The sequence below is a fragment of the Brachycentrus maculatus genome, unplaced genomic scaffold (assembly GCF_059751285.1).
Source record: "Brachycentrus maculatus isolate JH-2025_06_01 unplaced genomic scaffold, ASM5975128v1 h1tg000119l, whole genome shotgun sequence".
NCBI lineage: Eukaryota > Metazoa > Arthropoda > Insecta > Trichoptera > Brachycentridae > Brachycentrus > Brachycentrus maculatus.
Window position 1 is genome coordinate 1,580,953 of NW_028280872.1, and position 25,448 is coordinate 1,606,400.

Consider the following 25,448-nt stretch of genomic DNA (forward strand, 5'->3'; position numbering starts at 1 on the left):
TTATGTTTCACAATACTGAATAACTATTCTGTTGATCACACTCCAAAATATTACCATGACTGGCTTGCCTTTAATGTATGTTTTACTTGGTATATACCACTTTTTCTGAAATAGTAGTATTTACCAAGTAACACTTAAATAAAAAATGGATAGATATTACCACAAAGTGACTGCCGAATCAATTAATGAAATTATATGTTAACAACATTTTGAGTGTTCAAATATTTGTTCACAAATCTGGTGTATCCCCAATTATAGGAGTTGTTTTTATTATTATGAATCTCACACGTGTGTAATGTAATCACTTAAACCAGCCTATGACGGTCGTAATCCCCGTAAATGCAATGAGCAAATACTGAGAAGTTCCTGTTTGGCCCACACTAGATGATCCCTCCTGTTACCAACACAGATTCAAATAAAAACATATTGAATTAGCTAGAAGAAATAAAAATCCGCTTAGTGATCTATAAACCTTGTACATAATAATCAAGGTAAATAATAAATGCAATTCCCATAAAAAAAAAATAAAAACTCCGTAAATGCCCAGACTTTCATATTCTTCTTCATCTTTGTTGAGATGTCAAAAAATTATATGTTCATCGCTGGCTTAGAAAAACGCGAGGGAACGGTTTTTCACGCAATTTTTCGTTATCAAAATGTAGGTGTTTGTTTTTAAGGTATAATGCATATACTTATGTAATTTAGGTGAGCTTCATCCATACTCGCATAAAAGGGGGCACGTATCGGAAATGGGATGCGCACAGTTTAATCTGTCACCCTTAATAGATTGATGGTCCACAATTGTAATCCTGTTCACACAACACCTATGAGCAATGACTGTATCTAGTATTATTTTCTAATAACTTAACATAATTTTAACAATCCTACGAGATGCCCATGGAGGCGGATCTTAACATACTATCAAATAGCATTTACATCTCTCGATTTGAAATCCGTTTTCTATAATGTCACATACCTTTCTAAATCTGATCGATAATGCTTATCTCATTTATTTTTTGACATCTCATCAAAGATGAAGAAGAATATGGAAGTCTGGGCATTTACGGGGCTGACGACCGTCATAAGCTGGTTTAAGTGATCACTTTACACACGTGTAACATTCACCAATTCTACCCATTATTGACAACCACACTACTATATCTCACCAATAGATGTCTCTAGTGAAGTTCTAGTGATTCAAGAACAAGGTTTCTAGATTGGTTCATATGTATAGAACTTCCGAGAATTTGAGTAGTGTGGTTGTCAATAATGGGTAGAATTGGTGAATGTTACACGTGTGTAAAGTGATCACTAAAACCAGCCTATGACGGTCGTCAGCCCCGTAAATGCCCAGACTTCCATACTCTTCTTCATCTTTGATGAGATGTCAAAAAATAATATGAAAATAACTCCTGTAATTGGAGATAATCCAGATTTTGTATCTATTTGTAAGTATTTGGACACACTCAAAATGTTGTAATGCTTATCTCAGCCTGAGTTAATGGAGCAATGAATTCAGTTATAGCAAAATAAAACCCTATCAGCGAAAGCTAAACTGGCAGTACATAATAGAGTCCTGGCTCTCCGACCTGCACACCTTTCTTAATTTTATCGACAATCTTGTAACAATAAGCCAACAAAGAAGACTAGTATTAGAGTGTTGTTTATCCATATAGTATTTCATTTATCGTTTTCTTATCTAGTTTTTTTTTGTTGATAAACCTCCTTATTTTGTAAACAAGTATTATCTAAAAACATTTCAGCACTGTCCGCCTTCCATTACGTTATCGTCTTGATTAGTTTTTAACGTTGGGAGTGATATTTTATCTGCAGATATATTAAATCGTCAACCGATATTTATCGGTTGACGAGTAGTATATTTATTTAAATATATTAATAAAGTGTCCGTTTCCATTCAAATAATCATTTCCTATAAACGATAGTAATATCAACTCCGATAACCTACAAATAATGTTAGGAGATTAAAAATTACTCTGATATGTATTCTGTGATCGTAATTTTAGGTCATTCTAACCGTAATTTAGTGATTTTTTTATCAAATCTAATTCTGACCGTAACTTTTTACGAGTATTCAAATCTTATTTGGACCGTATTTTTTAATTTTTTTTATAAAAAATGAAATATAATTCTAACCGTAATTTTAGGGAATTTTTAAGCGAAAATAAATCTAATTCTTACCGTAATTTTAGTATTTTTTTATGCAAAATTAAATCTAATTCTCCCCGTAATTTAAGTTTCTTTTATGAAAAATTTAATCTCATTCTTACCATAATTTTAGTATTTTTTTTATGAAAAATTAAATCTAATTCTAATTGTAATTTTAAGAATTTTATGAAAAATTAAATCTTATTCTAATTGTAATTTTAGGAATTTTGATAAAAAATTAAATCTGATTCTTACCGTAATTTTAGTATTTTTTATGAAAAATTAAATCTAATTCTAATTGTAATTTTAAGAATTTTATGAAAAATTAAATCTTATTCTAATTGTAATTTTAGGAATTTTGATAAAAAATGAAATCTGATTCTTACCGTAATTTTAGTATTTTTTATGAAAAATTAAATCTAATTCTAATTGTAATTTTAAGAATTTTATGAAAAATTAAATCTTATTCTAATTGTAATTTTAGGAATTTTGATAAAAAATTAAATCTGATTCTAACCGTAATTTTAGTGTTTTTTATGAAAAATTAAATCTAATTCTAATTGTAATTTTAAGAATTTAAATGAAAAATTAAATCTGATTCTTACCGCAATTTTAGGATTGTTGATGAAAAATTAAATCAATTCTCATAATCTAATTCTGACGTGTATAAAGTGATCACTTGAACCAGCCTGACAGGTCGTGAACCTTGTAAATATCCAGACTTCCATATTCTTCATCTATCTTGAGATATCAATATGAAAAAAATATTTTTGACAATTTTTAAATTTATTTATGCATTTTTGGACAATGTTGGGTAAAATTACAGTATCTACTCAATGAATTAGGGCCACGCAGAATTTCGCGCAATTTCTCAATTCAAACAGGAATAACTCAGAGAAAACCTTGAATAAAACAACATTGAATTTTATTTACACATGAACACTTTATTACGCTTAAATTATGCGTATATTTTCATATAAATATAGTTAGTATTTAGTATTTCCACCTTTGGCAGAAATAACTGCCTCAATTCTTTTTGGCATACTTAAAATGCACTGTTTTATCATGTTTTTCATTTCTTCGTCTTCTGACCAAATTTTTTGATTATTTTTTTTTAGACAGTCTACTGTCGGATTTGGAAATGAGTATACCTTATTTTTTAACATGCTTCATACGTTTTCTATAGGATTAAGGTCCGGAGAACTTCCAGGCCAGGGGAGCAAAGGCAGATTTTTGTTAGACAAAAATTTTATTATTGATTTAGCCCGGTGGCAAGGTGCCCCATCCTGCATGAAGGTGTATGGACCTTCTGTTGGGTCGAGTGTATGATAGAAGGGCAATAAAATACGTTCAAGGACCTGCTTATAGGAATTTTGGTTCACTGTTCCTTCCACGAAAAACAACGGCCCAGGTAAATTGTTAATAATACATGACCATATCATTGTTGCAGGGGGGTGTTTGATAACTTTTACCACACAGGCCTCATTGTAACGTTCCATTGGTGTTCTCCTGACGAATCGATGGCTCTCTGTCACGGCTTCTAACCGGCACTCATCACTAAAGATGACCTGAAAAATAATGAAAATTTAAGCTTAATTCAAATATATAAGTTTATTTACTAAAATGATATGTTGAAAATTCAATTTAAATAAATACCTTTTTCCAATCATCTACCGAGTAATTTCGATGTAGCCTGGCCCATTTTAATCGATCCGCTTACATTCGTGGTGTCAATTTTGGTACTTTTACAGGGCGCCTGCATTTCAGATTTACTTCGTAAAGACGTCGCCTCAGTGTTGATACCGATATATTTATACCCTCTTCTTCCAATTTTATTTTGAATGTTTTTGCTGATGCACAACGGTTTTCTAAGGCACTTTGAACGATTTTTCAATCAGTCCTCGGTGTTGTTTTTCTAATCCTATGACAGTTCTTTCGCCGATTGCTGGTGGCGGGTGACTGATTTTTTATTGATTTTGAAATTCTGTCCACTGTTTGACGAGAAATGTTTTCTTTTTTTGAAATTTCTCTATTAGATAGTATTCCTAATTTCAGTAGCACTATAACACTAGACTTTTTTTCCTCAGAAATGTCTTTACTTTTTCCCATTTTGTCCTTTTCAAAAAAAACACTTGTGTTTACAAAAAAAAATTATACTTAATGAACTAAAATAAAAAAATTAAGTTTTTTTCACAAGACACGATAACTATATAACCTCTCTGAACAAAACAACAACCAGAACTCAAGAAACTTCACTAATAAATGAGATAGGACTATTTTTTGAACTTTCAACTATCTTTCTACCTGTGCTAATTAGGGACCTTTCTCAGAAAAAGGGTTTAAAATTTTGTAAAGGCTTAAATAATCCAGGTATATTTGACATATTATTGAAGGTAATATACATGATATTAGATGTCAATAGAAAACTTAAAGTATTTATGTAAAATAAATATAATAATCCAAAAGATTTCAGAGTATTCAAAAAAATAATGGGTGGCCCTAATTCATTGAGTAGATACTGTATGACTGACGATTATTTTTTTAGGAATTTAATCTTGCTTCCTCCAACATTCGATCTACTAAGCTACGAATCATTAATTAACGAAAGCATTTGAGTCATTCGCCCGACATTCGCATTGGCTCCGTTTATTTTCCAAGAAGCGTTGATAAGTCCGCGTACTTGTGCCTTGTCTTGTGTTATATCTCTCGTCCCAGATGTTTGATGCAGCAGCCCATCCCGCGGCCTGACTAGTCACATGTTGCTAGAAGATGTCGCACACCAAATTAGGGACACGCAACTAATCGAGACTGTCATTCATCGTGATCTAGCTCGGCTGTCCAAACTTAAAACACAGTAAGGGACATTTTTTTGACTAACTTTTTTTTTGCATTTTTGGACTAAGTAGATTTTACTTAGTCCAAAAATGCGAAAAAACGTGTGTCAAAAAAAATGTCCCTTACTGTGTTTTGAGTTTGGACAGCCGAGCTGCCCCAGACGCTCTTCTGCTGACCGTATTTGAATGCTTTTCAAAACGAATATTTTACAAAATGAATATTTTTATAACATTTTGAGTGTGACTAAATGCTTGTTTGCAAATCTAGGTTTTCTTCACTTGGGAGCTATTTTTTACACTTTTTTTTCGAAATCTCAACATAGATGAAGAAGAATGTGAAAGTCTGGGTCTACCTGTCATAGGCTGGTTAAGTAATCACTTTACCTTACTTACTTTACCTCACTTTCTCACAATCTATCTTTGCAAACAATCTTCGCCTCTTCCGTATTCATGCATCTCCTCACACATACTCGCCGATTATTACGACTCCTGACTCCCGAATTGGTCAGCCACTTTCAAGAATTTGTGAAGTTTTCCTCGGTCTTCCTCTGCTTCTATTTCCAACTACATTCACCTCATAAATTTGTTCTATTGTTATTTCTTCGCTCGTTCGATTCACATGCTTAAACCATCTCTATACACATTTTTTTTTATTATCTGTAATACTTATCTCGGCCTGAGTGAATGGTGCAAAGAATTCAGTTATAGCAAATAAAACCCTATCAGCGAAAGCTAAAATGGCAGTACGCAATTAAGTCCTGGTTCCAAGCCTTTTGTATGGAGTAAGGTATGGAGTTGGCAAAAGAAGGACGAAATTAGACTGAATGCAGTTGAAATGCGTTATTTCAAACGAATGTGCGGCAATATTCTTGCATGATAGATGATGTAAGGGAAAATTGCATGGCTGAGATAAGCATTAAGCGTCCAACCTAACAATTAGCAACGTTTTCGAAATACCGCTTTCGTTGATACGGATTTGGCGAATACCTTTAAAATTTATAATTGTAGCAGTTGCCGTCAAAATCATAGCAGGTAGTTCCTTTAACAGTAATTTATCTCAATATTTATCATGGTGCAATAATGTTACTTTGTAGTTTTATAATAAGTACCTTCTAATGTACAATGTTATTAATAACAAAGTAACGATATTCAATCGTGTATTATTAACAAGAGTATTCAACAATAAGTATTCAACAATATAATTTAAGGGGGGATTATCGAAAGCCCGCAACTTAATTTTCAACCCAAATAACATTTAACATAGGTAATCGAATTATTTGCTTAAAACTCATTAAGTCAACGCGGTTGTCCAAACTCATAACACAGTACGAGACATTTTTTTGTAGTACTTTTTTTTTGCATTTTAGTACTAAGTAGATTCTACTTAGTCCAAAAATGCAAAAAAAAAAGTACTACAAAAAAATGTCCCTTACTGTGTTTTGAATTTGGACAGCCGAGCGGTCCGGGAACTTTTTTAACCATTACCCCAAAATATTTTTGTGTAAGTCGATTTTACCCCCTTTCCCCATTTTGAAAAGACGACAGTCAATGTGTATTTTAAATTCCTCTTAACCCTTATCCGCACCCAATGGTGCATAGGGCACTGCATCATATAAACGCAGTGTTGTCTTAATCGTTCACACATGAAGGAAAGGTGATCAGCCCTCCGCTTCAGGTACCAGTCCAGGGTAATATTGTATTTGAAATTTACATTTTTTATTGAATTGATTTACATGGAAAAAAAGTTACATATAAAGAAAATAGTAAGTATGTAATAGACAAACAACAACAAAATTCTCAAATTGGATCAAAGTGAAATTCAGGTTTTCAGGTTTCCTTTTCAGTTTTTGGAGAAATGATATTGCTTCGTGTTTGATATTACTTCGAAATTGGGATGTTTTATATATAAGAGCAATTTGAATACAGTCTTCAGCTTCTAATCTATTTCTTTTCTTCGTCATGTTTATTGAAGTGAAAAAGCCTTATTCACAAAGGTAGGTTGTTGCAAATGGCAGCAACATTTTTGCCGCCTCCTCGTATGCGATTTTGAAAGCCTTCGCAGCTTTTGACAACCAAAAAGATGACAGATTTGCTTTTCTAAAAACGAAAATTTCCTTACTACCCCAAAAAATCTTTTTTACCCCTTTTGGGATAATTTACCCCGGTTCCCCGACCGCTGCATTAAGTGGTATTATGCAAGTGTTTTTTTTTTTTTAAATTATCAACATGTCATTCCACAAACTTAACGCCGACTCAATAAATAATATAATGTTAACTTACATTTCACATACAAAGTTAAGTTTAATTGGAATGTATAATATGTATCGCAATTTTCGACAGCATTGTTCCACAATATGTGTGCCGCGGCACACTGGTGTACCGTGGTGATTAGTTGGTGCGCCGCGGAAAAAAACGTCTAGTTTTGTGAAAATAATACAATTGCTCCAAATTTTGATTGCCTGTGCTCAGTTAAGTAGGCTCACATGTCGCATTAAACATGATATGTTAAATATGTTACCATAATATGGTAAATATGCACCTCTGAAATTTCTTAATTTGGTAGGTGTACCTTGAATAGAAAAAGTTTGCGGAACACTGCTCTACAGTACCGGCACTCTTATCATACCCTGATATCCATCCCTTTGATTCGCCCACTCGTACGCCCGTTTCGGACAACAATGGCTTAATTTTTTACCAAGAACAGTTTCCGATTGTCGGATGAATGGGATAATAATAATATATTTTAATAATGACATCACTCGCGCTTTAGGAAGCGTGTCGTGAATACAAATGGCGTCTCTTCTTCTCCAAACTTTATTTATTGGGTACACTCCGCTGTGCTGACTTGCACTAAGGCCGGAAACAGACGAGCGGCTTGAAGCAGTTCGACTGCTGTTGGGCATTTCGTGATTTCTGCATAGACGTTATTAAGGCCAAACTCACAATAATAAAACTCAGTTAGCTTCCGACGTATAGAGCCGGTCGTCAGGTAACGCCCATTTTTTTTAGAATACAGTCCCGTGGTTTGTGTGGCGGACTCTTAAGTCAGAGTTTCTCGGTTCGAACCCCTCTACCGCAATTTGATACCTATTTCTAATAATGAGCCGCTTAGGCTCACAGAAATAGTATGAAATTGAAAAAATTGTGGAAATAATAAAAACACAAACATTTATCTTTATTTAAAAAAAATAGCTTTTTGACGTATGTTGGACCTTAACACGTTAAACGCCAATACTAAAATTAGTCAATTTTGAAATTCACAAAAAAAAATCTTTTCGGCAATTTACGTATTTTAAGAAAATAATGTATTTAGTTTATTTAGTTTTTTGATTTGATGATGGGTTCCATAGTTAAAGCATTTTGAATATAGCTCTTGATTGTGACTTGTTAAAAACAAAGTTTAATTAGAAAAAAAATTATATAAAATTTCCCATAAAACATCTGCAAAAAACATTTAAGAAATAAACAAATAAAGTATGTTTCACGCCATCGTGTATGTTTATCCGCGCTACGTATGATCTGAGACAAGGCTGTGATTATAGCGAGTGTTTTGATAGTAAACCGGTCGCTGTTATGCAATTCTAAATTCGCACGATGTCGACCAAGGCCGGTGGCCTTTTGCGAATTAGAGCGGACCACTGAACTGCTACAATTAATTATGGACTTTTATGGTTTTACTACCAGACTCTTATCGGTCTGTTTACTGGGATTTGTATGTGTCGAATTGCGGCTAATGACCCTTTCTTGTTCGTGAAAACATCGCTTATTTTGTCGTTTTTAGTTAGGCTTGCCAAACGTCCCGGTTTGACCGGGATAGTCCCGGTTTTCAGACAAAATCCCGGTGTGCCGGCCGGTTTACTACACGTCCCGGTAAAATTAATTTTTTATACAAAAAAAAAGTCTTGAAATAATTCACTGTGAAGGATTATTTAGAATAATTACTTTGTCATATGAATTCCAGTTTCCTGATTGAACATTTCAGAAATCTGACAAGCTTATTTTTTGGTATTGACAGGCCGAAAAGCGTTATTTTAAGAATTCATATAATCAAATAACGATATAGTTTTTTTTTCACATTTATTTTGTTTGACCAGTGACCGCGTTTCGTCGTTACCGACATCATCAGGCCGGTGGGAGGCTAGACAAAATGTTATATACACAACTAAGCGGGGGTTGTAAAACCAGGATTTTATATAAATATTTGTTCTGTCAAAATAGATTGAAATTCTGAATTTTTTTAATTATATGAGATCATGGTTTTCAACCCCTGCCTTGTTACCCAGATCATCAAACTGCCAGGCTAAACAAACGTCTATGTTATATACAACTATATTAAATACAACAAGGCCATGATTTTATTAAATTGGAAACCATGGTTTTATGTCATATTTCATTTTTTGAATTTCAATCCATTTTCACAGATATATTATATAATATTATGGTTTCCAACCCCTGCCTTTTTACCGACATCATCTTACTGGTGACAAGCTAGGCTAAATTCTTTACCATATAAACAACAAGGTTATGATTTTATTTGATTGAAACCGCAATTTTATTTAATTTTTCATTTTAAGAATTTCAATTCATTTAGAAAAAAAATATATAAAATCACGACCCCTGCCTTGTTGCGTATATAATATAGAATTATGTCTACCCTCCTCCTACCAGTACGATGTGTCGGTTACGACAAAACCCGGTCACCGGTCAAATAAAATAAATGTGGAAAAAACTATACAGTTGTTATTTTATTATGTTAATTATATTAACGGTAGTTTTTCATAACATATAAATATCAATTACTTATGTTTGTGATTTAATTAGCATACTGATGAGATGCACCGGCGTCGGTTTGTTGATTTTAGCTGTTTAAAATAATTGTTCACGGCCTCTTTCAAACTGGTTCCAGTATAGGTGAATGGTTGTATGGAGGCAGTTTATTATACACTTCGCTCACTCCTTTCAACGACGTCATATATCAAAAATCGTAAATTTTCAGTTGTGCATGTTTTCGGAATGCCTAGAAAATGTACTATATCCCAGCAAAAGCGGCATATTTTAAACTTAATATTTACCCGCTACAGGGCAAAAAGTGTTGTTTTTGCATTTTGAAGAAAACGAATTGTTTAATTTTTTTTTAAATATACTCAATATTTTTCAAATGGAGAAAAAACCTCCAGGTTTTACCTAAAAAGATCTGTTGCACAGTAAAAAGTTCAATAAGTGGCTTGATATTTATTTTTAATACATTTTATTATATTTTTAAACATTAAAACGATCTCCTGAAAAATCAAGTTTTTTGATATATGACGTTGTTGAAAGGAGTGAGCGACTTGTCTAGAGCGTATAGTATATAATAGAAAATTCGTTAAGGACCAGTATTCGATAAATCGCAACTTAATTTTCTTTAAACCCAAGTAACATTTGACGCAATCAATTTTTTTTCTGATATTGAATTGAGTTGGACTGATTTATACCACGAAAAATCAATCTGTTTAGTGCGTGCTACCTTTTTCTACATTTAAAGATTATTTCTATGTTTCTTCTCGTTTTATCAGGTGCAAAAAATTAACGCGACATTGTTTTACAAACCAATTCCCTTACTTCTGGGCGGGGCATTTTTTTTTACTTTTGGGGATACAATCAATTAGTACATTTTTGTACATGTTTAAAAAAAAATTGATATGCGGGTGGGTTAAGAAGTCGTGACCCTCGCGGCAAGGTCGTGTCACAAGTGATTCGTTTTATGTTTATATCTTTTTGTAATGTCCGATAACGAATACACATAATTTAGAAATTATTTAACCAGAATAGTTTGTATACAAGTCAAGCGATACATCTGTTATTTAAGTAATTTTTTTCGTAAGTCTGTTTTTTATCAGGCCATTAGTATAGTGACTTACTTTCATAAACCAAATAATGTTAATATGTCAAATTTTAGCTTTTTGTTAAACTTTTATCTCGTATGTGTTTTTTTGGAATCGAAAAAGAATTATATAAGAAAAGAATGCAAGGCAGAGATAAGTACTATCCATAAAATGAAGAAAGGTGTGTTGAGATGGTTTGGGTATGTGGATCGAATGATCCATAAAGAAAGAGCAGTAAAACAAATTTATGAGGCGAATGTGGTTGGCAATAGAAGCAGAAGAAAACCGAGGGGTGATAACGCTCAAACGTTTGAAATACTCGATCGTGCCAAGTTCACCTCGATCTTCCTCTGCAAGTATTTCAAATACTTGAGCGTGCTCAGATTGGTGTGGCGTTCTACTCTCTCTGCCTACCCCTGCGGAAAAGCGGCGTGATGGTTAGTTGATTAGTTTATAAATATCTTTTAAATAATAACTACAAAAATTCCATTGATTACATGACTGTTTTGCTACTGACTTTAGCAATATCATTTAAAAAACAAACATTATCATTTTATTTCCTTATAGCAATGCTTTTACGCGATCCTTATATTTGACTGCAAAATATCTCCAAAGCAAATGTTTATCAATCGTTGTTTTTCTCTCATTTTCTTATGCAACACTCAAAGTCAAAAATAAATTTGAATATTCATATCCATAATGCGGTATTGCAATCTCATTATCTCGTCAACAGGTAACATTAACTTCCGTACTTTTTTTTCTAATGACTTTGGCATTTGGAAACCGGTTGATGGACCGTATTGCCGGAAAGTGAATGTTATCGAGAAAAAAAATGTATTCGTTTTAATACAAATAAAAGTAATGTTAAATTTATCTCCGATTCATAGATAACTCTTGTGCATTCGAGGTGCATATAATATTTATTTTATGTAAAAAAAAAATCCGCCTCCGTTGTGTACTGATCAGCACGCTCGGCTACCCTTGTGGAGGTCCCGGATTCGATTCCCAGGGGGGGTCAAATAAATAATAAGTGATCTTTTCACTCTGATATTTATTCAATATTACCCTGGACTGGTACATGAAGCGGAGAGCTGATCATCTTTCCTTCGTGTGTTAACGATCAAGATAACACTGCGTTTATAATAATGCAGTGCCCTTTGCACCACTGGGGTGCGGACAGGGGTTTGAAATTTTTTTTTAAAATGTACAATATATATTTTTATTCCAGCTTTATAAAATGGTGGATGCAATACTTAGTCAGCCATATATGTTTAACAACTTAAGTATTATATTATATAATGAAATTAGAGTAATTAACGACAAGAAGAAATAACAGCGAAAAAATTGTGGACATATTTAGTCGACTTTACTCGAATCTAATGGCTTATAGAGTACCGGGTCAAAGTAACCCCCTGCTCCTTCGACGGGTTTTAAAAAAATAATTATCATATGTTTGGAAAGGGTTGTACGTTAAAACCTACGACGGGTTTTAACTTAAGATTTAGTGAGTGGAAGTAATGTAATATTAATAATTAACAAATCAATAACCATAACCATTAAGAATTCCAGTAGTGATCATGTCTTTAAGAACAGTGTCCGTCGATGGTTGCTTCTCGTTGGAAGGGACAAGGTAGAAAGTGAATTAATTAAAGTCCAGGTGTAATTATTTTATTGTAAAACCTTTATACTGTAAATTTTTATCGTATCTATTGTATGTAATGTGTATAATCTAATAATTAAAAAGAAACAAATAAATAAAAAAAATTGTATTAACATGTAAGTATTTCGGCTCAACACAGACCATGCCTAAAGAGCCGTAATACATATAGTAAAAAAATGTATGTATCTATGAAATAAATAAGTAAAAAATATAAAAAAGTATTAATAATGTTTTTTTTCATCAATGGCGCTATTTGTGTCAATTATCCACAGCCATTATTATTAACCACGATCATTAGCGCCAAACCTGTGGGGTGATTCGGTGCCAGACGTGGGTGAGACGTGATGAAGTCGATTCGATTAGGATTTAGGCAATCTCTATATAATCGGCCTCACTAGTCTAGTACCTCCAGAGCAGCGGCTCCCAAACCCTTTTGGGCCACGAACCATTTAAAACATAAATGAAACATTTTGTTGAAGAAGTATTTTCTGCCCATTCGGCGTCTTACTCCAGATTGAAATTAATACAGAGAGTGAGGAAAATGGAATTATTTCCATTGACGAAATCATTTTTTTAATTCTTCTTCTTCCAACACTTATGCGCACCAAATGGTGCATAGAGCACTGCATCGTATTGACGCAGTGTTATCTTGATCATTAATTACACGAAGGCAAGATGATCACTCCTGCGCTTCAGGGACCGCTCCAGGTTAATATAAGATAGTAAAATCATCAATATATATTTTAAAACTAGCTGATAATTTATTCATTGTTATTTATTTTAACTTCCGTATTAGTAAAAATTTGTCACTTTTTTTACTTTATTATTAGATTAAAACCAATATTTTTAGCTTTTCCACTTTGTTATTTGACCAGCGACCGGGTTTCGTCGTTACCGACATCATCAGACTGGTGTCGGTAACGACGAAACCCGGTCGCTGGTCAAATAAAAAAGTGGAAAAGCTAAAAATATTGGTTTTAATCTAATAATAAATTAAAAATGCAATTCCATCACGAAGTGTCAGTGGATAATATAAATACTTTTTTTACCATATATTTAACCTTGCACGGACCCCCTGATGCTGTTCAGGGACCCCCAAATCAATTTTATTTCTCACGGATCCCCTAAAATACCCCGGGGACCTCTGGGAGTCCATATGGACCACTTTGGGAAGCACTGCTCTAGAGGTACGCGTGGAAGTAATCGATTGTTTCGGTTAAATATCAAACATACGGGACGACGCCGACGCCCTGTGCGAACGTGTCACCGCCCACTGCCCGCCCTACGAGTCTTCACGTCGAGCGTTCATTGCAAACATATCGGAGTAATGATCCGGGCGTGTTGCGTACATACTGTGCACACACGTGTGACGTATTTTTCGACCGGTGAAATCGCAGACAGGAGAAATATTATTTTCCGCTCAACTTTCTTTAACCTGTCCGGGAGTATGGACGTAAATGAACGTCGGTGCGAATTTTCCTTAAAGGAGTATCGACGTTAATGAACGTCAAAGTCTGTCTGTCTGTCAGTTATTATGATGTGACTTGTATAGCTATGACATCTGTAGATAGTGTGTAATTTTGTCACAATTGAAAAATATTTCGAATGAGCTTTTTTTTAAACTATTTAAACATAATTTCTATCTTCATAAAACATCGTATTAATGAAAAAAAATATATATTTCATGTAAAAAGAACCCGCTCCCCAGAGAAAGTCAGACATCCATTTTTTTACTCCCAGAAAGGTTAATTTACGAGTAAAGTATTCGAAAACCAAGTTTTCTCACTTCAGTAATAGAATATTAAATTCAACAATATTATATATGTACATGTAAAAAAAACTAACTAGCCATCTTTTGCTTCCCCGCAGGGGTACGCAGAGAGGACAGAACGCCACACCACTTTGTCTTTGCAAACATTCTTTGCCTCTTCCACGTTCATGCATCTCCTCATACATGCCCGCTGATTATTACGACTCCTAACCTGACAACTTTCAAGTATTTGGCATACCTGATCTGCCATGTTTTTCTCGGTCTTCCTCTGCTCCTTTTCCCAATTACATTCGTCTCATAAATTTGTTTTACCGTTCTTTCCTCACTCATTCGTTCTACATCTCCAAACCATCTCAACACACCTTTCTTAATTTTATCGATAATGCTAATCTCAGCTTTGCATTCCTTCCTTATTTCACTAATCGAACATCTTTGAATTTGAATTGAATTGAATTGAATATGAACATGTATATGTTATAAATACATATATATATATATGATATAAACAAAATATATTATTTTTTACAAATAATATTAAATTCCATACATTCCTCAGCATGTCACACCTGTGAAAATAACCAATACTGTGCAATATGCAATATGAAATATTTCAACTAGTACGACCATTTTAATTGCGTTTAAAAAATAATAAATCACGCAAGCAATTTCTTGCAAGGATTGCCCTTGCTTTCATATAATTAAGCATTAACATAACACTGCATCAATTTGGTATAGTGCTCTATGCACAGTATAGTGCTGATAAGGGTGTGTAGTAGTATCATTTCTATGTAGATATGGCTAGCTCATTTGATAAAAGTGATGAGAAATGTAAAAATTAAATATTCTCAATATTATTAATATTTAAAGCATTTACTTTGTGGTTAGTCATTTTTACTTATTTTTGTTTTTACAAAAATGTCAATATTAGTATAATATAGTCCTGACGAAGAGACGGGTACGTCTCGAAACCGGTAGAGATAAAAATCTCGGTCAGTGTTTATTCACTAATATTATTAACATTTTTGTAAAAAAATAAGTAAGTATAAATTGAAATTGTTTGTATGTATTTTCAATGTTAATAAAAAAAATTAAATAAAAATAAAAACATTTAGAAAATATAAACTGAAAATATAAACCGATTGTTAAAATTTGCTTTTATATCTTCTAAAATTAAGATCATTTTAGACGTCAGCCGCGATTACCGGTGTGGCTACTGAAATTAGCGATAATCGCTAAAACAAGAATCCAATTGCGATACAAATTGTACAAATTACGCTACCCTGTAAGTGTACGGACGCATTTTGCAATGCTTGTTAGTAAAATTATTTATTTTTCATATTATTATTGTAGCGGGTAAATATTAAATTAAAAATATGCCGCTTTTGCTGGGATATAGTACTTTATCTGGGCATTCCGAAAACATGCAGAACTTAAAATTGACGATTTTTTTATATATGACGTTGTTGAAAGGAGTGAGCGATGTGTACTAACAATCACAATGGCAAAGGATTGAATGGCTGATTAATTCAGTTTAGTGACCTTTCCTTATCGCATCCTTTCTACTTTTTTCAATGAATTATTCATCGAATCGTAAACCTACTGTGTATTTTTTTAATGCCCATATTGTAATACATAGTAACTAACTCCGTCGAAATATGAAGAACTTGAAAAATATTTGTAAACGAAGGTGTAAAAAGAGTGTTTCACAGAACATTTAGTTGCTTGAGAGAAAAAAATAATATTAAAAAAAAAATCATGATCTATAAAGAGCCACTCGAAGCTTTGATGAATCGATCGCACTCTCGCTCAATTTTTTAATCTTGAATCTCTGATTTTAAGGCCTAGATCTCAAACTTTCAAATAACAACACGCTCGGCCGTTATTTATATTGGAATTTGACTTTTTCTTTTAAAAACGTACTGGCGAATACCACTATTTCTTAAAATCTACAGTATCTACTCAATGAATTAGGGCCACCCATTATTTTTTTGAATACTCTGAAATCTTTTGGATTATTATATTTATTTTACATAAATACTTTAAGTTTTCTATTGACATCTAATATCATGTATATTACCTTCAATAATATGTAAAATATACCTGGATTATTTAAGCCTTTACAAAATTTCAAACCCTTTTTCTGAGAAAGGTCCCTAATTAGCACAGGTAGACAGATAGTTGAAAGTTCTTAAAATAGTCCTTTCTCATTTATTAGTGAAGTTTCTTGAGTTCTGGTTGTTGTTTTGTTCAGAGAGGTTATATAGTTATCGTGTCTTGTGAAAAAAACTTAATTTTTAATTTTAGTTCATAAAGTATAATTTTTTTTTGTAAACACAAGTGTTTTTTTTGAAAAGGACAAAATGGGAAAAAGTAAAGACATTTCTGAGGAAAAAAAGTCTAGTGTTATAGTGCTACTGAAATTAGGAATACTATCTAATAGAGAAATTTCAAGAAAAGAAAACGTTTCTCGTCAAACAGTGGACAGAATTTCAAAATCAATAAAAAATCAGTCACCCGCCACCAGCAATCGGCGAAAGAACTGTCGTAGGATTAGAAAAACAACACCGAGGACTGATCGAAAAATCGTTCAAAGTGCCTTAGAAAACCGTAGTGCATCAGCAAAAACATTAAAAATAAAATTGGAAGAAGAGGGTATAAATATATCGGTATCAACACTGAGGCGACGTCTTTACGAAGTAAATCTGAAATGCAAGCGCCCTGTGAAAGTACCAAAATTGACACCATGAATGAAAGCGGATCGATTAAAATGGGCCAGGCTACATCGAAATTACTCGGTAGATGATTTGAAAAAGGTATTTATTTAAATTGAATTTTCAACATATCATTTTAGTAAATAAACTTTTATATTTGAATTAAACATAAATTTTCATTATTTTTCAGGTCATCTTTAGTGATGAGTGCCGGTTAGAAGCCGTGACAGAGAGCCGTCGATTCGTCAGGAGAACACCAATGGAACGTTACAATGAGGCCTGTGTGGTAAAAGTTATCAAACACCCCCCTGCAACAATGATATGGTCATGTTTTATTAACAATTTACCTGGGCCGTTGTTTTTCGTGGAAGGAACAATGAACTAAAATTCCTATAAGCAGGTCCTCGAACGAATTTTATTGCCCTTCTACCATACACTCGACCCAACAGAAGGTCCATACACCTTCATGCAGGATGGGGCACCTTGCCACCGGGCTAAATCAATAATAAAAATTTTGTCTAACAAAAATCTGCCTTTGCTACCCTGGCCTGGAAATTCTTCGGACCTTAATCGGACCTTAATCCTATAGAAAACGTATGGAGCATGTTAAAAAATAAGGTATACTCATTTCCAAATCTGACAGTAGACTGTCTAAAAAAAAATATTCAAAAAATTTGGTCAGAAGACGAAGAAATAAAAAACATGATAAAACAGTGCATTTTAAGTATGCCAAAAAGAATTGAATCAGTTATTTCTGCCAAAGGTGGAAATACTAAATACTAACTATATTTATATGAAAATATATGCATAATTTAAGCGTAATAAAGTGTTCATGTGTAAATAAAGTTCAATGTTGTTTTATTCAAGGTTTTCTCTGTGTTATTCCTGTTTGAATTGAGAAATTGCGCGAAATTCTGCGTGGCCCTAATTCATTGAGTAGATACTGTATATGCTACACGTGTTTCGATGCATTCCGCATCATTTTCAAATACCGCAAAAAAAGCAAAGTGGTATTTAGTATTTTATATTTATATAGTAGTATTCAACAAGTATTTGGCAAATAAAGCTTAAATTAAAAATAGACAAATATCACTACAAAGTTACTGCCGAATCAATCAATGAATCTTAAAATTTTTCGTGGTGAAAAAAATGGTATTATTATGCACCGTTTTTACATATAAACCTCAATAATAAACACTTATCCGTGTTTTGCGATATTCTATATGTTTATGATCTCGGACCGATTAATAATCAACATTTGTTTATTTTATGAGATAACGCCATGTTTTCACGAGGCCGTCAAACTTGAATGGTTCCCGTTCGAAAAACGACATTTTTCACATCACCGACCGCGTGAAAGTCGACCGTCGCAAAACGGTCGCTTTCTTTCGGCGTCTGCGCACTTTTCCCTTTTTTTCGAATAGTATAATGACTGTCGATGGCGAATGGCATATCACAAACCTGTTAGAAAGAGTACCACGGCGGCCAAAGGTATCGAGAGCTCCATTCCGACCTTCGGCTGCAGCCGAATGTGTGCCATCCCACCGGCTAACTATGCCACTTGGCCAACGAACGGAACGAACTTCACGACTTGGTATTATAAGTTCTCACTCGTTTTTTTCTGAACTTTTACGACACTTTTGTATTAAATTGGGCACAAAATCCGTTTCGCAAAAATTATAAGCTTAGATTCACAACACTGCTGAATTCACCCTGTCGCACGTGATTATTTTTATTGAATCGCTTAATTTTTATTTTTTTATTTCAATTCTTTTTCAGTTTTTAGACAGTCTCTAACTATGTATTATTTATGTACATATATATTTTTCGGCAACTATTTGCCTCGCGAAAAACTTATAATCGAACATAAATTTTATTTTTCTTTCTGTTTACTTTGATTCGCCTAATTTTTTTATTTCACAATTTTTTAATTTTTTATTTCACTTTTTTAATGTTTAGTCGGTCTTTTATTATTATTTATGAACAATATTCGGCAAATATTTGCCTCGTGAAACACTTATAAACGCATGTAAAGAAGTTTATTTATTTTTCTGTTTAAATTTATATGTTTACTTTATTCGCCTATTTTTTTTATGTTAGTTCACTTTTTTCAGTTGTACTTATAAACGCACGCAAAGTTTTTTTTTTCTTTATATTTAAAACTATATGTTTACTTTGATAATATTTAACGACGCATTCGTTTTATTCACTTTTTTATACTGAGGTTTTTAAAACACATTTATTTACATATTACGTAAAAATATTATGGTAATTTCAAACTATTTTAGATGCGAAGCATTCAAACGCACGTGTAGCTCGAAAGATATTCCTTTCTTTCGTCACAAAACACTGCGTTGTCGATAACTTGAGAAAACATATATTTTTTCTGTCACTTTTTGTCAACATTGTCGCTGGTATTCAATTGTTTGGTTTTTTTGGTCCGCAGCTATTCAAACTTTGTTTTTTTTTTTATAAACAATGGTATGTTTGGTTTGGCGGAAATTCTATAGAGTCGAGTTGATTCCGAATGGTTTGTTTTGTAATTCACTGAAGCTCCCGCGCTGTCGGCCGCATCCTTCCGCATCGAGTGTTGGATGTTGAATGCAAACGAATGCTCGAATGGTGATAGGGACGGATTCATTCGCGTTCCCACTTACATTGATAACATTCTTGAGCGGAAGGGGTTTTACTATCCCGATAATAAATAATATTATTTATTCTTATTATTTTTTCCGTACATTTTTCAGCGTTCATCATCCGCCATCGAACAGTATCTGGAAAAAAATTAAATATTAATTTTATACGTCATTGATATTCCTTGCTTAAACGCCGTTTTAATATGTTGTATTTAAATTTATATGTTATGGAAGTCTGGGCATTTACGGGGCTGACGACCGTCATAGGCTGGTTTAAGTAATCACTTAACACACGTGTAACATTCACCAATTCTACCCATTATTGACAACCACACTACTCAAATTCTTGGAAGATCTATACATATGAACCAATTTTGAAACATTGTTGAACTTCACTAGAGACGTCTATTGGTGAGATAAAAAGAAACTTTTTATTGAGCAGAAACTCTTTTATTAGTATGTGAGGTTAATTTTTTTTGTTATTTTTTATGATAAATGGTGGTGACGTGTAGTATTGTTTGCGGGCTATTTTTAGTGATTGTCCTGACGAAGAAATATGGTTTCAGTTTGTGGTACTGTTTCGACATAGTCAATAAATAAACAGGTGTACCATATCTAAACCTTTAGGTCATTGCCATTTCGCCATTGTTTGACGACTACAGTTAGACAAACAAACTTCAACCTAATTCCTAACAATATGATAGGTTTATTGAATTGATGAATATAAAATGCAGTGAACTTCCTACTTAAAAGGTTATGATAAATGTGCATGCCAGTTTTCACTTTGTTCTAGGCTTTCTAAAGCGAATGACGGCCGTTCTATTTTTTCGGATATTAACCCTTTAGGTACGGCAGTTCATTTTTCAAATTTCTACGAGTTTCAATAATACTCGAAAAAATAACGTATGGATATTGTAAGTTTTTATGAGAATTGATCAATATGTCCATTAATACACACCTCCATGTATTTTTTGTTTTTTTTTTTTTGTAGACTTTTTTTATCAGAGGTGTTTGAAAATGACGCGGAATGCATCGAAACACGTGTCACACAGTAGATTTTAAGAAATAGTGGTATTTACTAAGTAAAACATTAATTTAAAAAAAAATTAAACAATTGTATTTCAGTACAATACCGAATTATGTCATTGCAGACATATTATTATTGCCTATGTGTTAAGTGTATGCAGGATATCTTTTTACACATACACTTTGACATAAAATTAGGGATAAAGGAGAAAAAATGATGAATTTTTTTCTTTTTTATTCGACTTATTTACATTAAAAAAAATATATATGTCATCTTTATTATATTCCCGATGAGTAATATCCATTTCTCATTTTTGGACATGGGATTAAGGTTAACAAGACTGAAACACAAATAAGAAAGTTTAAAAAAGCCACAAAATCTCACAAATATGTAATATTGAATTTTATTAAATTTTAAAATCTGTAATCACGACGCGTAAAAAAGTATTTGTTGTTTAAAAAATATAAAATTGTGATCGTGAACGCATTACGTTTTTGGAGAGAGGCCGGAAAAATTGAGGCCTTTTTTTAAATTAAAAATATATAGGTATTATATTATAGACAAGTGTTCCCTACATAATGACGACTTAAATTGATATCGGTTTTGGCACACGTAGTGTAAGCCTCCGTAGTGTAATGGTCAGCACGCTCGGCTACCGTTCTGGAGGTCCCGGGTTCGATTCCCAAGGGGGGTAAAATAAATATAAGTGATTTTTTCACTGTCATATTTATTCAATATTACCCTGGACTGGTACCTGAAGCGGAGGGCTGATTACCTTTCCTTCATGTGTAAACGATCAAGATAACACTACGTTTATATGACGCAGTGCCCTATGCACCATTGGGGTGCGGATAAGGGTTTTATTTTATTTTATTTGGCACACGAGCAGTTTTTATAAATGATTTATATTTGAAGCACTAACTTTGTGATTTTCCATTTTATTATTAAAATATAAGTTTGTTTTAAAATCACTATAAATTTATTAGTTTTATAACAAAGTTACATTTTAATTTAAAAAAAAATTATATCCGTGCATATAATATCGACACACCACTCAAGAGACATGAAGTGGCACGCAGCATCTAAGGAGTTAATATGGCTATTCCAAAACTTCCGTTATAATTTAACAGTTTTTATACTTAAATGAAATGTTAAATTCAATCTGATTTGCTTTGTAGAATAATACGTTTCTTAAATCTGTATACGTTTTGTTATTATTCGAACTGCAGCTGCCGTTTTATATTTTGATTGAATTTTCCACATGTGGGTCATTAGACGGAAGGCGAAATAGCTGTTAATTTACGTTTCTTCTTCTTATTCTTTTTAATGGCTTTTCACCCATCTTGGGTGTTGTAGCCAGTGTCGAGTTATTTTAATTTATATTTAAATTGATAAAACAATAGAAATGTACCTAATGAAAAACTATTACTTTTTATTAACTTTTTGCTATCGAATTGTCTTCTTTTAATCCTTATCGGCACCAAATCGCTCATAGGGCACTGCATCGTATATACGTAATTAGTATTATCCTGATCGTCAAGTACATAAAGGGAAGATGATCAGCCCTGCGCTTTCAGAAATGAATGCTCATAACTTCTTGTCCGCACCCATGGTGCATAGGGCACTGCATCAAATTGATGCAATGTTTAGCTGTTCATAAATTGTATAAAGGCACGTTGATCAGTCTTACGCTTCCGGTACCAGGCCGGGGTTATATTAAATAAATATTAGAGTGCAAAACTCTCTATCTATATCTATCTACCCATCCAGGAAATCGAACTCGGGACCTTTCAGCATGGTAGCCAAACGTGGTAACCATTACAATATGGAGGCGAGCTTATAACTGGGATTCACTTATAAAACAATCGGAGAATTTCAGCTCGCTGTTTATGTGTTTAAAATCAATGTAAACGCAGCCCAGTCAACAAAAAATTGACCTATCACGGTGCTTTACTGCTGACTCTATGGAAACCTAAGAATTTAGCTATTTTCTCTCTGCTCTCACTGAGAGTCACTTAGTGCTGGAATACGTTAGCAGTTTGAAGCATTCCGAGTCCGGTATTGAAATTTCAGCATGCCAAACTACGACAGACTGAAGTAGGCTGCTAGTGTATTCCCGCACTAAGCACCAAAATACGTGTTATATTATTATCAGCCACGTAATGCTGTGTTGAATATTCAATTCGGTCAATATTTACATTTTACTTAGGCATTGGTGCTAATATATCAACTATTTATCTATCAGCGTTTCTAAAAAGGGGTTTTTTCTATGTTTTGCGTATTACTTTGCTAGTTTTAAGGTATATTTGCCGATTCAATTCCCAACTGAATCACTTAAAGCGTAAAACATTATAAAACATAATTAAAATAAAGTAATGTTAATAGGTAAAGCAAATTATTTGACTCCCACTTTGATCGGTGAGGTTTTCTGTAAAGTTTCAAAAAAATTATAAACCGAGTAAAAACATATTATTTTTTGACATCTCAACATGGAGGAATAAGAATATGGAAGTCTTTGCGACTTGAAGTGATCCTTTTTCTGGCAGTTTTGGGCGGTTTTTATAAGAACCAGATTTAAAACATATTTTAATTGTTGTTTGGACCACACACTGGCAGCATTTAATTTTTTAGCTATTTTTACCCCCGGGTCAACCCTTTTGAATTCAATAAAATTATTTGAGTCCACTCAGTTTCACTCAAATCACGTTTTTTTGGCATTTTAATATAAAATAATGAAGGCTTAAATGAAAAGTATAAAAAAAATACTGATTAAAATAAATACAACATTTTGAGTGTGTCCAAATACTTGTTCACAAAATCTGGATTATCTCCAATTACAATAATGGGTAGAATTGGTGAATGTTACACGTGTGTAAAGTGATCACTTAAACCAGCCTATGACGGTCGTCAGCCCCGGAAATGCCCAGACTTCCATATTCTTCTTCATCTTTGATGAGATGTCAAAAAATAACTGATTAAAATAGCTGGAGAGCAATGTTTCACATATAGTTTCTCAAGGGCATGCTTGGCTACAGTAGTTTAGAGACTAGAAGAAATGTGTATTTGATTACGCATTTTAATCGATTGTTGCGTGGTATGATCGATAATCCTGAAATTATCCGGAGCATTGGTCTGTATGTTCCCGATACTTACCTAAGACAGCGTTGGCATAGATTGTTTCACATTCCTATACACAGGACCAACATGCCGATGGTTATGCCTGTAGGAAGAGCTACGGCTATGTTGAACAATATCTCATTGGATATTGAACTGTTGCATGTGTCTGAAGGAGTTTTCCGAAGCGGGATTCTTCTACATCTTTAGCAATAGTTCTTGCATATTTTCGATTTTTGTGTATATTTTAATGATTATCCATGTCTTTTAAGCGCCCTTGAGGTTGTATTTTACGAAAATGGCGCTACACAAATTATCCAAATTATTATTATTATACGCTTTAATTTTTTTAGTTTCTAATGTTAATTGAAAAAAATTAATTGAAATTAAAATTGAATATAAAACCGAACCTTTTAAATTAGTAAAAAAAGTGTTTTTAAATAAACCACGCCCCTAATTGTCGTAAGTCGGGATAGCAGGTGATACGTAGTAGGTAAAATCCATCAAAATACGATACAATCCGAAAATATTGCAAGAATACTAATAGTCGCAGTATTTAAAGACGAAAACCAATTCTGTAGGGTTGCCTTATAAATTTGGCCAAGGCTGTATTTGTATATATACCATATATAACAATAAAAAACGCATCCTGTATATCTCATTAAGGAAAATACCAAATTAAATCGACTGTTCATAAATAAGGACGTAACGTGAGATTATTTATTGTGTACCTATAAAAAAATGCTTTTAAAATATTTGCGTTTTGCAATAAATAAGATAAAGCAAATCAATAAGATTTATAGAATTCACAATCAAAATAATTGCCTTTAAAATGATAGTCTTCCTCTGCTTCTTTTTTAAAACTACATTCGCCTCATAAATTTAGTTTGCCGTTATTTCCTTTATCATTTGTTCCACATGTCCAAACCATCTCAACACTCCTTTCTTAACCCTAGATAACTATACTTTATTTGTAGATACAATGCCATTTGTGGATCGCACAATATTGACATATCACTCACTCCTTTCAACAACGTCATATATCAAAAATCGACAATTTTCATTTTGCATGTTTTCGGAATGCCCAGAATATGTACTATATCCCAGCAAAAGCATCATATTTTTAACTTAATATTTACCCGCTACAGGGCAGAAAGTGAAGTTTTTGCATTTTGACAAAAAGGTATTGTTTTATTATATTTTTTAATCCGCATAGATTTTTTTTGTCCGCCTCCGTAGTGTAATGGTCAGCACGCTCGACTACCATACTGGAGGTTCCGGGTTCGATTCCCACGGGGGGTCAACTAAATATTCGTGATTTTTTCACTGTAATATTTATTCAATATAACGCTGGACTGGTACCTAAAGCGGAGGGCTGATCACCTTTCCTTCGTGTGTTATTGATCAAGATAACACTACGTTTATATGATACAGTGCCCTTTGTACCAAAGGGTGCGGATAAGGGTTTGAATTTTGAATATTTTTAAATTTACTTAATATTTTTCAAATGGAGAAAAAATATTTAGATTTACCTAAAAAGATCTGTTGCACAGTAAAATGTTCAATAAGTGGCTTGATATTTATTTTAATACATTTGATTATATTCTTAAACTTCAAAAACGATCTCCTAAAAAATCAAGTTTTCTTATATATGACGTTGTTGAA

General features: G+C 33.1%; 2 protein-coding genes across 2 annotated transcripts in view; one reads left to right on the forward strand and one right to left on the reverse strand.

The window, feature by feature from the left end:
- Positions 1–25,448, forward strand: part of LOC148309626 (ankyrin repeat and FYVE domain-containing protein 1) — a 77,066-nt gene that overhangs the window by 13,112 nt on the left and 38,506 nt on the right. The gene's annotated exons all lie outside the window — the stretch shown is intronic.
- Positions 1–25,448, reverse strand: part of LOC148309627 (uncharacterized) — a 43,641-nt gene that overhangs the window by 6,520 nt on the left and 11,673 nt on the right. The window contains exon 2 of the mRNA XM_088259742.1: positions 18,468–19,780. Coding sequence (XP_088115868.1) covers positions 18,468–18,546 — 79 coding nt within the window. The 5' untranslated portion in view covers positions 18,547–19,780. The remainder of the gene's footprint in view (positions 1–18,467; positions 19,781–25,448) is intronic.